The 13,947-nt window shown below is 49.4% G+C and overlaps 1 protein-coding gene across 4 annotated transcripts in view; it reads right to left on the reverse strand.

The window, feature by feature from the left end:
- The window catches only part of FRMD1 (FERM domain containing 1), a 42,960-nt gene extending 29,392 nt beyond the window's left edge, over positions 1 to 13,568 (reverse strand). For 3 of the 4 annotated variants that reach the window (XM_075495809.1, XM_075495805.1, XM_075495807.1), the window contains exons 1-2: positions 13,449 to 13,568; positions 2,621 to 2,785 (exon numbers count right to left, since the gene is read on the reverse strand). In XM_075495809.1, the coding sequence (XP_075351924.1) occupies positions 2,621 to 2,716 (96 nt within the window). In that variant the 5' untranslated portion in view covers positions 2,717 to 2,785; positions 13,449 to 13,568. Of the gene's footprint in view, positions 1 to 2,620; positions 2,786 to 9,352; positions 9,465 to 13,448 lie in introns of all 4 variants that reach the window. The other variant, XM_075495806.1, reaches the window with a different exon arrangement.
- Positions 13,569 to 13,947: the final 379 nt, after the last annotated feature.

The following is a 13,947-nucleotide window of genomic DNA, read 5'->3' on the forward strand; positions in this document are numbered from 1 at the left end:
GGTGAGCTGCGGCACCCACTAGTTCTCCTCACTGCTCTGCTTCTCCTCACGTTCTCAGTTGGTCCCGGGAAGACAGTTTTCCTCCTTACCATCCCCTCAAATTCATCTATACATCCAGAAAGGTGGACACCAAAGTTAATTAAGAGATACCCGATTATGGGGGAAGAGACTGTAAAATGGCTCCTGCTCTTCTCTCTTCAACAGCACTATCTGTGAAGGGCATAAGACAAATCCATTTTAAAGAGCAGGCTACAATCTACATGTGACCACATAAAACACAGATAGGTAAACTCTTATCTGGAAGGGTGGAATTTATATGGGAGGGGGGAGAAAGGAATTACCTGCATAAACACTGTGCTTATCATGGGAAGGATCTATAATTTATTCTGCTGGAAGGATAACCACTCCTACCTACCTCACTGAGCTGCAAGCTTGTTTAGTATTTGCATTCTACACTGAAGAGGTTAAAAGGCTTTGGAAATCTTAAGTAGTGGCATTATTATTCTAATAAATGCACAAAGTATCATCTGTGGTTGTGCTAATTAAATTTGGGTTCTACCAACATCACTAGAAAATTGCCTTGATGTTCCTTTAAAAAAAAACACCAAACATCTCTCCAGCTGCGAAATCTTAATTTTTGTTGTTGTTTTGAAGGGGTGCTGTGGTAAAGACAGAAACCAAATGAAAAGCTGGTTTTGGTGACTTGCCCAGCTGTAACAGGTCATGTTTCACTCTCTATGCAATGAGGACACAACTGTGCGTTGAGGTCTCATGTTTTGGCCCAGGCAGCTATTCCCTTTCACACACAGGCACCTCCACATACACATTTTCCCAGCTTCCCAGCCACAAAAGCAAGGGGCAGCGGAAGCGAGGAGGGACAGTGTCTTTAAAAGGGCTACCGAGGGGGGCTGTGGCAGGGACCCCTCGGCAGGACAAGGCGGCGATGCTCAAGGCGCCCTGACTCTTTGGAGGGGCAGCAGGCAGCAATGGGGGACACACAGTGCCTTCCCTCCGTCCCTGCCAGCGCTCAATGCAAAAGACCATTTCTTGTGCTTATTAAATACCCTTGGAGTATTCAATGGAGGCATTTAAAAGATCTGTAGATCTTTTCTTGGGCACTTAGGGACATGGTCTAGTGGTAGACTTGGCAGTGTTAGGCTTATGGCTGGACTCGATGATCTTAAGGGTCTTTTCCAACCCAAATGATTCTATGATAAACTGCAGGTATCCAGGATTTGCCGTATGGTCTAAGCGCTGCCTAAACTTCACACGGCGGAGCGTGACCCGGCGGTGGAGGAGCAGCCGCGTGCCCAGCTCAGGCACGGGCGCAGCGAGGGGCGGTGACGGCATCAGCCCTGCTGGCACACTGCCCTCCTGCACCCCAGTTCGCACCTCCCCTGCGGCAGGGTGGGCTCCGCTACCTCAGATCTTTAGCCTCCCTGATAAAAGCTGTAAGAAGGTGAGACTTAGGCTCAGCCGCAACATACCATTACCCAGGCCTGTGCACCTGCCGCCAAGAGCTTAATTAAATCATCGTTTTGTGGCTTGCACAAAAGCCAGCAGACTGCAAAAGCCTTCTGGGGCAGTAGATGGGCTCGGTTTGAACCGGTAACCTAGAAGCAGAGCGCCCAGATTTTGCTGTTAAAGCCCTGTTCCATCCAGCCCTTGTAGCTGTTTCAGTCAACGATGCCACACTTCAGCACAGCAGGTAGGAAAATTCCTACGCGAATTTTGAAGATTAGCATACACAGTTTCAAAAGCCACCGTTTCAATCAAGTGCTTAAAATAACAGTTCACCTCAACTGTCTTCTCCTCCTCCCCATCCCAGAGGGGGGAGAAAAACCCCACCCAAAACAAAGCAAAACCTCCCCAGCCCACACATGAGTGCATGCACACGCTCACAAGAGAGCACTTATCTTTGAGGCTAGCTTGTCGTCTGATCGTGAAGTGCCTCTGTCAGCTCAGTTTCTCACAAGTTCAAGGAGCAGCCGGCGTTGCACAAAGAGGCACCGCGCCGCGGTGGACACCGTGCCACGCTGGGCTGCCAGCTGACCCGGCTCTGCTGTCACTTGTGCACACACACTTTGGCATTTGAGGCAATGATCAAAGAAATGAAGTTACTTACCTCTAGGTTTTTTGTGTACAAGTACTCAAAGGAGGGAGAAAAACCCTCAATGGTTGTTTACTCTGCCTTAGAGTCTTTGAAGAGATCTGCAGACTATCAAAACCAGAAATAGCTAAAACACCAGAGAAATGGTCAAGCATGCTCAAATGGTGTTGGGCATGCTTGCTAAGTCATCAAGGCATTTCAGGTTCAATTTTATAAAAAAAAAAAAAAAAAATCGCTAGATTATTATTAGTGGCAAAAACACTGAGAAAGAATAAAAAAAGGAATAACAACAGAAAAAGAGCAGAGGGGACCCCCTGTCCAAAAACACAACTGGGACTTTTAAGGAACTCTGCAAATGAGTTGAAGCTGCCCAATTAGAAAATGGAGCACCGATTACCCTAAGCTGGCTAATAGCCTTTCAGTCAGCAGACCAGCAGCAGGCTTTGGGGAGGACAATGGGCGCTAACAGAACTGAACCGCAGCCGCTGCTGCGACCTCCCGGCCACTCACCCCGACGGCCAGGCTGAGCTGCTCCCGGGTGGGCAGGAAGACGCAGACGCTCCGGCTCTCCGGCTGCATCCTGCCGGCCAGCAGCGCCCTGCTCATGGTGGGCAGCTCCGTGGGGGCCAGGGTCTCCTCTCCGGGCAGGCGTCAGGCTCCCTGCATCCCACGCACCTGCCGAAAAGGTGAGAGCATCAGTGCCACGCTCCTGCCGGCACTGGGAGCAGCCCACGGCACATGTTTGACGGCATGTTTTTCCTCCTCGCTGTTTAAAAAAAACAAACTCATCCGTTTTACAGCACCACAGTCAACGTTTCCACCGGCATCACAGCACAAACTGGGCAGAGTCGAACTTTAAATAGCCCATGAGTCCCAGGAGAGTGCCGTAACGCAATCGGGTCTCCTTAGAATAACAAGCCAGACTCGAGGTTTTCATAACGTGTGTAAGGGATAAGGCAGATGACACCACGAACCACTTCCCGAAAATGCCCACGAGGGAGGGGAAGAAAGCCCCGTCCTTCAACTGGGTACCTCGCTCCTGCCCACTGCCAGGTTTCAATGAGCTGTCAGCAGGCACGTGCCAGTGCAGAGGACTTCTTCTGAGCTGTCTTCCCCCTCTCTCTGCTCCCACTCCCCGGGAAACTGCTGAACCCAGATCCTCTACACCACAACTCAAAGGAGGAGGTAAACACATAAACTCACAAGGCCGAGCTGCCGTTTCGTACTTTTTGCAAGATGAGCACTGCCAGCCTCCTCCTGAGGGCTGAGCCCTAGCTGCACGAGCATCTTAGAGCTGACGTTATGATAATAATGGAAATAAGAAACAGAAACTCAATTTACACCCAAAAGCACAGTACCCAACATCACCTTCATGTTATAGCTAGGTTATACACAATTTGTGATGTTTTATTTACAGCCCTCTGCTCCAAGACTCTCCAGGGCAAGGAAGCATCCCATGGCACCTGATGAATCCAGAAGGAAGGGGAGAGGGTCCTCAAGGGTAGGTTGGGGATGAACACCGGTAGAGACCTGAACTGGCAGAATACCAACCAGTTACGGGGTCCACTCCATCCCCACACAAGATCTGATGCAAGCCAGCAAACCCTGGCTGCCCCAAAGTCACCCTGGCACGACTCCCTTTGGCCAGCAACACCCAGACACCCATCACCGGCACAGCAACAGAGGTGCTGCTGGCTGATGCCTGCCCAAAGCCCCCTGTGCCCCTGGGGACGGGCACGTACCCCAGCAAGGGCAGCCAAACGCACCGGCTCTGGCAGCGCTGCCCTCTCCCACCACCCATGGCACAGGTCGCCTGTGGGGGACAGGCTGTGAAGGGACGCGCGGGCTTTTCCTTCACCCTCCAAAATGGATTCAAGGACGAGGGATCATAAGCAGCAAGGAAGCAGGTCATGTTATGCTAACACACGACATGCATATATGCACACGTACATGTGTGCATTCCATGTAAGTTTTGAAAGCATTTGGTATTTAAAGTCATGTTTGTCCTGTTTCAGGGGAAAAATATGGCAAAATCAAACTCCTGTGTGGGAGATCAGAAAAGCAAACCGTCACGGGAAAACAAAGTGCAATACAGAAAAAAGAACCTGGATTTACCCCTCTCCCTTCGATTCCGTGCTCAAACATTACAGGTTTTTTTTTTTTTAAATCAAATACAAGAAAAAGATGTATAAGTGTCCTTTTGCAAGTACAAAAGCTGTTCCATGCACCTCCTTCCCTGAGCCAGCATATACAACACTTCTTAATAAAGCATTTTGATACAAGTTCTTTATGTAGAACATCTCTTATGAGACAAGTACAAAAAAAATGCATTTATTGTATTCATGAAAAGAGGGCATTATTAAAGGCTATTATTATTCTTTTTTTCAAAATCAGAATTTAATTAAACAAGAACTAGGATTTTAAAAAGAAGATTGCTCTAAATTATAAGCAAGCAGGAAAGACACATTTGACTTCCCGGGACAGGTGAAAGCTTCTATTAAATGAAATATTAAGAGAAAAACTCTGATTTATCCTCTCTTATCAATATAATTATACTGATGAGCTCTCTTAGGCTCCAGGCTACACACTACTAACAGCTGTATATAAATTACAGATGTCTACAGAATGACTCGAGGGCAACAGGTCACCATTATTATTGCTGGCTGATGTCATATGCGCCATAAACTTTATCAACAGCATAAAGACCTTGGAGTATGAGCTCAGACTTTCCAACACAAGGAGGTTTGTCTGAATTGTCAAACCGCTGCCCTGGCTGGTGCACATTCCCACTCGCACCAGGGGAGATCACGTTCAGCGAAGATCACGCAGCTCATAACAGAACTGAAAATAAGACAAAGAAGCAACCATAAAAAACATGTGCACAGTTTTCTGTGGATAACTGAAGAAACTGAATCCCACTTCCCCATAGCCTCTATAAAACAAAGCTTCTGGAAAGCTGTTCCTCTGGTCTCGCACCTGCTTTGTCCATTTGAATTTTTAAGAGAACAACTGTGGACCCCAGGAGCAAGGAAGTGAGAAAGGACAGGGAGAAGGTTTCTTACGTTTAAAACCAAATGAGCTTGTGGACCCTGCCACAGCAGGTAAGAGGTTAAAGCAGCAATGTCCTTAATCTGAAGGGGGAGGTCAAACACAAGCTCAGCTCAGCCTTCTCTTCTTTAGAGGGATGTTAGGATGTGATAAAACATAATAAATCATTAACTTGCTAGCATTGCATGTTTACACTTTTTTTTTTTTGTTAAAAGAAAAGTTGTGAGCCAAGAGTAACTGCCCAACGAAAACAAGTGGCCAGAAGGAATGCTCTTACTTAAACATACACAATTTCAGACTGCCCATATGCCATTCTTTTGTTTACCACAGATTCCAACCTCTTAACCTCAATTAAACCCTAAAAGCTCCAGCAAATGCACTGCAGATGAATTAATAAAAGCTGAAGTCAATCATCGGCCTCTGGGACACCCTACAGGTTGTTTGGTTTTGTTGTTTTGGTTTTTTTTTTTTAAATAACATCACTTCATGTTTCAGCTCCCGGAGGAGTGCATTTTGAGATGTAATTGCTTGGTCAAAGGCCCCACAGCCTATCAATGAAACAGTCAAAGGCTCTATTTATTTGTATTCTTCTGGTATCAGTCAGGAGGCTTATTAGTGCCCAGAGTGATGGCACAGCTTATTTAGCACTGTTTATTTTACCTAAACACACGTGCAGCGAAGCTTTGGAAAACACGCCTGTCATTAATTTCGAGACTCCTCTGACTAAACAGCTCAAACACAGCCCTAAAAATTTCATTAAGAAAACGCCTAATTTTCGTCTCCGCTCTCCACGGCCCCATGAGCTGCCACCCAGCACCAGGGCAGAACCTCAGCGCTTGCTGGGTCAAAGCAGGAATTGCTGAGGTTTGCCCCAGCAGGAGGGTCAGAGTGGCAGAGCCCTCCGAGGGAGGAGGAAAAGGAGGCTGTTCGCTTAGGTTATCACCAGGATGGCTAGCTACACCACCTCACGCAGCCCGTATACACGACGGCACGAGGATGACCTGCCACCTCTGAATTTGGGGCCGTGCCACGGCCAGCCTGTCTGGAAGCAGGTCCCATCCAAACAGCACGTGGGTTCGTGTAGCCTTATGAGCGCCGCTGTATTTTACGCATCAGTTTGTGGGACCACAGCGAATTGGGTCCTAATCCTGATTTCAACCTCTAGGTACTGCCACATCTCAACGGGATAAAGCAAATAGATGAACGAGCAATCACCTACCAACTCAAAGCAGCAAAACAGAACAAAGTCCTCCTCTGTAGAAAAAAAAAGCACAGGTAATTCTGTGCTTCTCTCAAAAACACCTGCAAACATGCTTTGTAAGGTTTATTACAGTAAAACACCTTAGGAAAGCTGGTTTTGCTAGAGCTGACAGAAAATGAGCTTTGAGCATCTTCCTGATGAGACCTGACCAGAGTGGCCCTACGGAGTCCCATCAAAAATGGTCCAGAAGCGTTAAGACTCTTCTTAATATTTTCCAGACATTATCTAGAGATGTCTTAGGCTTCTAAGACAACTAGACTCTTAGGCTGCAGTTTCACAATCAGCTTAAGCAGCTTTAGTCAAGGCAGTCCTGCAGCAAGACAGACAGACAACTGCCTGGAAACAAATCTGTCTTTGGCAGCAACCCACACTTGGGCTGCCTCGTACTCATGATGAAACACGGCCTTAGAACAGAGAACCTCCCTCACCTTCCAGGTATTTTGTCCCCTCAGAGGCATACTGTAGGGCACCAGTACTATCTGCAAAACAGACTAATGAGGAGCCTGAGCGAGTAAAAGATGTAATGATGGCATGTATTAGCCTTTCCCAGCAACTTTAAGAATCTGCCCACCTTCCTTTGACTATCCCCTGAAATGATGAAAATTTCTCTGGAAAGATGCATCAATCAGGAGGGAGGGGGAAAAAGGTTGCTTGTCAGGGCAGAAAACAAGACTGCAGCTAAATAGCTTTATGTCACGGCTGCAGATGATGTGAAAAGTGCCACCTGCAATCAACAGCCAGGACAACCAGGTCGTGTCCTGCAGTGAATTCCCAGAAGCACATTGACTTTTCAAATGTATCTGCCTCAGCATTACTCCAGGACTAGCAGGACACATCCGGGGGCAAGGATGCTACAAGGAGGTAAGGTACTGAATTTGGTGTCCACACACTGCTTTTGGGCTAGAATACACACGTGCCTTCAAACACTGAGCACTACTTAGTAGGAAGCCCCTATTCAAAGCCACTGAATGAGGAATACCAAGACACCTCCCAGTCACCTGTGTGCTCTGAAGAACTGGATCCCAGAACTGACACAGCTTGGCTACAGGACAGATGCAACACTGGCAGCAAAGACAGCTGGCTTTCAGTCCACAGATGGGGGAGATGCAACCGCAGCAGGCCTTCTGCGTCTGCTAGCAACGCCCATTAGATCTGAGTGCAGTCCTCTGGCAGGGATGGGACGTGGGCCCGGCTCCCACCTTTCCTCTAGGATTTTCAAAAGGTACAATGGGAGATGCGTCCAAAAACTCCAGGGTTGTGAAGCCCTAGCAGACTCAGCCATCACCCTGTACCTTTTGGGACAGATGGGGAAATCACTGAGCATTAGTCTTAGATACCAACCAACATCCTTTTTCCTTTCTTCTTGTACAAGCAGCACTCCCTGGTGACACCGAGCTTTAACAATAGAGAGGAAAATGCTTTCTCATTAGTCTTCATTGCAGGATTAGACACAGCTCTTAGTTAGGCATGACTGCCCACACTCCACCTTTGTGCTGCAAAGTTTTCCTGCCTCACGTCAAGCAGCACGAGTGAGTGCTAGAACATGAACCGTGCTCTTGAGTTTGTAACTCTTCTGCTCTGCACTCCCTACAACGTGGCCGGCGTGCTCAGGTAGAAGGGACCTCCCAAAATTCCCGGGGACACCCATTCCTAACCTGGGACCATGCCGCTATGCTACTCTGTCTGTAGGCTGCCCTAGTCCTTAAGCTCAAAGACGGGGCACAACTCTCTTACCCAGGGATGGCAGCGTTCTCTGGTAGCCAAGTAGAAGTGACTCGTGTTTTTCTGCTCACATCAGACCTTACTGCTGCTAACTAGTCCTCGAGGAGAGGAAAAAGGCTTAGCTGAGGACAGAGCACCAAAGGAAATGCTCCTACAGCGCACGGAAGTGCAACGGCAGGGCAGCGGTGGCAGGACCACGCAGGGTGGCTGCCATGCTTCCATCCGGCTCTCTCATGGGATGAAAAAAGCTCCTCAGCAGTTTGCTCCCTGTGAGGACAGCCCCGCATGAATCATCTGGGCTTAATCTTTCCCTGAAACCAAAACTGAATTCAGGAGCCTTTTGAGAGAAACAAGACAATGAGTATTAAAGGCTCCAGGCAAAAAGGGACAAATTAGGATCTCACAGGGACTATGTTTTTCCATCACGTCCAAGTGATGGAAAGTGCTTTTCAATTTTTGTACACGAAAACACGCAGCCTTTTAAAATACATTATTTTATCATAAGCATATGGAAAACTTAGCAATGTACGCGCTTTAAACAATACCCAAACAGTAAAGTCTGCAGCTAGAGCATGCAATCCCTTTCCAGCATGCCTTTTTCCTGAGGGGACAAACATTCTCTTGCCAACATGGGAAGAGCAATGGATCAACTGATCCTGCATTTTCATTGATTGGTAAAAGCAGTAGCACTGCCATGTCTGACTACCAACATGAAGTTTCTCATTACAATGAATTTGTTTACTTCTGCATAATCTATTAATGGCCTTGTTTATTGATTACCAAACGCTTATAGGGCTTCCTCATGCTTCATAAATGAAGCACATTAATTAAAATTTACAAGTAAGTGGCAACCGAAGGTATCGACTAGCCTAGGTAAATACAGAAGCATAAGAAAGAACCAGCAAAATATGGGACAAGGCGTGAGCCAGCTTCAGTGTCCATTACACCTTGCATAAAGCGGCTGCAAAGGACGCGTGCTCAGAAGTGCAAAGCTCTGTTTTCTCAGCTGGATGACCAAAACAGCATTGCACGAGATCTTGCAAAGGTTAAGGGAAATGAATTGCTTGAATAGCCATTCAGTAACAGCAAGCTTGCCTCCACTAAAAGACATGCACACATCTCTTTCGAGATGGACCCTTACAGAAAGCTTATTCATGGGCATACATCTGCAGAGCCAGGAGTGCAGTAAAGAAGATGCCACAGTCTGGTGCCTCAATGTGAAGGACAGCAACAGAAGATACTTCAGTTTGGTGCTCCAGTGCTCGCCCTGCGCCCTTCTGCCAAGTAGTGCAATCTTTACTAAAGACTGTTCATCTTTTGTATCTATGGGAAACAGGAGAGGCAAAGTACAGTCTGAGAGCTGCAGCAAGATCTTGAAAATAAGGGAGACTGAGGCTTCCTTCCTGGCCACTGTAACTGTCAGGAAGCTTAGGAAATGCAGGGAGACCAGCAGCAAGACCCGTTCTCTCTACTAGCAGCTCAGGAGAGATGCATCTTTCTATATTGTGCAAACTGCAAATGCGCGAGGTCTCATGACCCAAAAGCCTGTCGGTTAATTCTCCAACTGGAAACATATTCATTTTTTCAAGCCTACCAAGGCTATAAACAGGATTTCTCCCAGGCGGATCTATTATACTCTTGCTTTAAGCACAACAGCTGAGAGACACTCTTCTACAAGACTGTCTTTGCAGAAGTTATTCCACAGTGATGGTATTTTTATATTTGAGCTGGGCTGTACTGAATTGGAACAGATCACCAAGCCTTCTGAAATATTTTGCAGGGCTGTCCAAAAAAAGTGTGAATAAACTCTGCCTTCATTTTCTATTCTCACCAAGATCTTGTAACAGTTTTAGAAGTAAGCAGACTATGAAATCTTTATTTAAAAAAAAAAAAAAAAAAGCATCATTATAACTTCACAAGCAATACCTGGAGTTGCAGGACAAATAAGAACAGACACACTTTTACCAATATATCATGTAAAGAACTCTGCTGAGCAGGAATAGCTTAGCTACCAGTAATAACCAGGTAAAAAAAAATTGGCTTACTTCCCCAGAGGAAGGAGAAAGTCCACTGCTGATCTCATGGCATTTGAATCATCGTCTAAATATTCAGACCAACTAGGCAGCTTCTGCATCAGTTTGCTTCTAACTTTTTCCCCCTAAAGTGTACAGCTAGTCTTGAACATATACAGAGCAGAGAGGAATATCAATTTATGTAAAGTGGACAGACTTCCAGAAAGAAAGAATAGATAAAACTCCGCCCAGAACACAGCTTGCCTCTATTACAAGTGTGAAAACGCCAATCTGCCAATACCTTGACAAAATTAACACAAACAGCAGGGTCTTTATGATCAGATACAGCTTCAGAGACTGCACGCAGTACTGCCAGACATCAGCTTCAGCAAAGCGACGGGGAAACAGGAAGACACGGCTCAAAAAAGAAATAGAACAAAAAAAACAGCTTTACAGAGCGCGCTGCATTTTTGAGGTGATGCTGAATTTTGCAAAAAGAGGAAATAGAGCAAAAAAAGAAAAAGTAAGCATAAGCAATGGTTTAACAAGAAGCAAATTACTTCCTCCTGCAATTCTGCAAGGAGCAGCTCCTCCTTGTCAGAGGACTTCTTTTGGGCTGAGACCACCAGTTGTCCATGCTGAGTTACTAACCACACACTACGAATTAAGGTACCACTGCTAACCACCACCAAGATAATCAAGGAGCAGTGCCGTAGCACGGGACTTTCTGCAAGAAAAGAAGTGTAACCCTGGAGCACAGTAAGCATGCAAGTAATTTACATTGTCTTGCACTGGACGAACAGTAGAGCAATGACTTTACTACAAAAGCTAACTGAGAGAGTTAACCACTGGATTCATACACTTTCTACCTGCAGTGTTGGGGACAGAAAAGAGTGCTGTAGCTTTAAAGCACTATCAGCTTTGCTTTTAAAAACAAACAAACAAAAAACCTAAAAAACCCAAACCAAAATGACACAGCCCTTACCTGCTATTAAAAAACTTCCTCTATCAAAAAAGACTTAAATCAGAAAAACATAATGTAAATGCAAATTTTTTGTTTGTTTCAGGATTTTTTTTATTTCAGGAAAAAAAGGTGACAAATTTAGTTGTCACTGGTGTTTGTCACATTCATGTAAAAATCTAGTTAACAACAACAAAAATCCCTAAGGGAAAAAAAAAACTGTCCAAAAAGCACAGACAGTATTTTTTTTGTAAACCACTGAAAAGAATCACTACAACTCATGTCCTTCAATAGCATTTTGTAGACTTATTTTTGTTTGTCTTACCCTTCTTTTGTTCCCTCCCCTCTCCCCCTTTTTATTTTCTTAAGGTAATCTCTGCAAGAAAACACATTTTTTTCCCCTTTTGGATTCCATTTTCTTCTGATTTGGCATTCCTCATCTGAAGCCACAACACTGGCTACTACACAGACTCTCAGCATCACCAGTGCTGAAAACAGAACGCTTTGATTAAGAGTGCACAACAATTAAATGGGAGGAATAAACAACAGAGTGAGGCCAAGGCATTCTGTTGTCCTTCCAAGTTTTCCAGGAACAAAATTAAAAAAATTAAAAAACAAGATAAAAGCTAAACAAATTAATGGGAAAACAATGTCCAAAAAGTTGGAGGGTTTTTTTTGTTTGTTGAGGTTTTTTCTGTTTGGTGGTGGTGGTTTGGTTTTCGTTTTTTTTTAAACATTACTCCAGAGATCATCAGTGCTAGAAATACATCCTCATTATTTTCTCTGGGAAAGTGCCCTATGCTTCTGAAGTATTTATTGTCAGGGCCTGGGCATCACGGCGGTTCTCTGCAGAAGGGCCACAGTTCAGGCAGCGCGTTGCAGTTTCCTGGTGTGGCGGAAAGCACCAGATGTGCATTTTAAATGCCACCGGGGAGTTCACCTGGAGAAACACCTCTCGATGCGGAGGATGACGGTTTCTCAGCACAGGCAACCCAGAGCCTTTCCCTGTCAATCGTTACCAAGAAAGAATTCGAGAGGTGGAGAAACAATGAAGTGCGGAGGCTTTTTCCTTTTCGACACCCACCCCTTCTCCCGCGCACATCTACCTGCCGGGACACCCATCTCCTTCCCCGTCCTCCCCGTGCGGGTGGATACAAGCCTGTCACCGCCGTCAGACCACCCAGACCAGCCCCGCCGGATGCCTCCAGCCCCCCGCCCCTGAGGCGGTCTCCGAGGCGGCGGCGGCAGGCACCGGAGCAGCTCCCGGCGCTGGCTGCCGGCCCCGCACGGCTCGCCCTGCCTGCGGTGCTGCAGCGGGCAGGGGCTGCACCCCGCTGGGCAGCGCTGGCCCCCAGGCCGGCCTGCACCGCCCGGCCATGGCCGCGTCCCCCGCCCCAGAGCCTGCAAGGCAGGTGGCAGCCAAGCGAGCGCCTGTTGGGAAGCGTCCCGGACCCGTGCCATCTTCCGTCCCCAGGGAGCCCTCTGGGACACGGCCAACTGCCCTCGGGCGTGCCGGAGGTGCCTCTCGTCGCGCAGCCGGTGGCATTGCTGAGGCGGGGGACGCGCCCCGGCATCACCTCGTGTTCCAGCGCCGGCGAGACCCACCGGGGGCCGAGGACGGCGGCGAGGGACGAAGGAGTTGCCACCACTCCAAAACTCTTCCAGAGCCCCGCTGCCTCCCGTTTCCAGCCGGCGCCTGCCCACCATCGGTGCCCCCGGGAGCCGCAGCTCCGAGCTCGCAAAGACACCCACCCTCAGCCCTGCGCTCACCGCTGCTTTGACGGCAAAATCCCCTGATAACGTAATACAACTAGGAATCGCTACGGCACTCCAGCCGAAATTCAGACCTCCTTTTATCGGCAAAGTTGTGAATCTACTTCTGCAGCCGCTAGCGTACCCACAGACACACACGAGAGGAAATCCCCCCGCAGCTCCGCGGGCGGCAGACACCTTTCCGAGCGCCTTCGCGTCCACGGTGCAAAGGGCTCGTTCACCCACCCCGGGTCTTCGCGGGTCTCTCCGTCCAAAGCACCGCCTGCAGCCGCACCGTTCCCGCGGGCTCCCGAGGGGACCGCTCCCCACAGCCGGCCGGGAACGGGACCGGGACCGGGACCGGGGCCGGCGAGGACAGGTGCCGTTCCCGCCCCGCGGCCGCCCCGCACTCGGGAGCCGGCACCCGTCCTTTGTCCCCCGGCAGCTCACCGGGGCTGGGGACGCCCCCGCGCTGCCAGAGGAGCCCCGGAGGGACGCATGAGCCCCGGGAACTCCCCGCGTCGCTGCCCCGGCGGCGGAGCCCAAGCCCCGCTAGCAGCGCGGCGCCGCCCGCGCACTTACCGCGGGGTAGCCCTGGTCGCGGGGCTCCGCCGTCCTCTCCGGGGCAGCATCCAGCGCCCGCCGAGGCGAGCGAGGCGGCGGGCGCACGCCGCTGCCCGGGAGGAGGAGCGGCGGCGGGAGCGGGGCCGGGCGGGGTGGGGTGGGACACGCCCCCCGGGCCGGCACGCCGACAGCCGCGGCAGACCCGCGCGGGGGTCCTCCGCCCCTCCACACACACCGCGCCGCCGCCTCAGCGGATTGGTGGAGCCGGGCAGGGCGTGGGCGGGGCGGGCCCGCGGCACGGCCTCGGGTTGGTGAGCACGGCCGTCAATCCGCGCCGCGGCCGGCGGGCGGCCCTGAGGGGAGCGGGCCGGTCGGTCGGTTGTGGCGGGCCGTCCCGGACGGCCTCGGCCGCTGAGGGGAAAGAGAGGGCGGCGGGACGGGCGGGCTGTGTGTAGGGGGGACCCCAAAGGACTGCCGCGGGGGGAGTCCGCGTGCGGGCGGGGGAGGAGGGGCTGCT

This window comes from Mycteria americana, chromosome 3 (genome assembly GCF_035582795.1).
Source record: "Mycteria americana isolate JAX WOST 10 ecotype Jacksonville Zoo and Gardens chromosome 3, USCA_MyAme_1.0, whole genome shotgun sequence".
NCBI lineage: Eukaryota > Metazoa > Chordata > Aves > Ciconiiformes > Ciconiidae > Mycteria > Mycteria americana.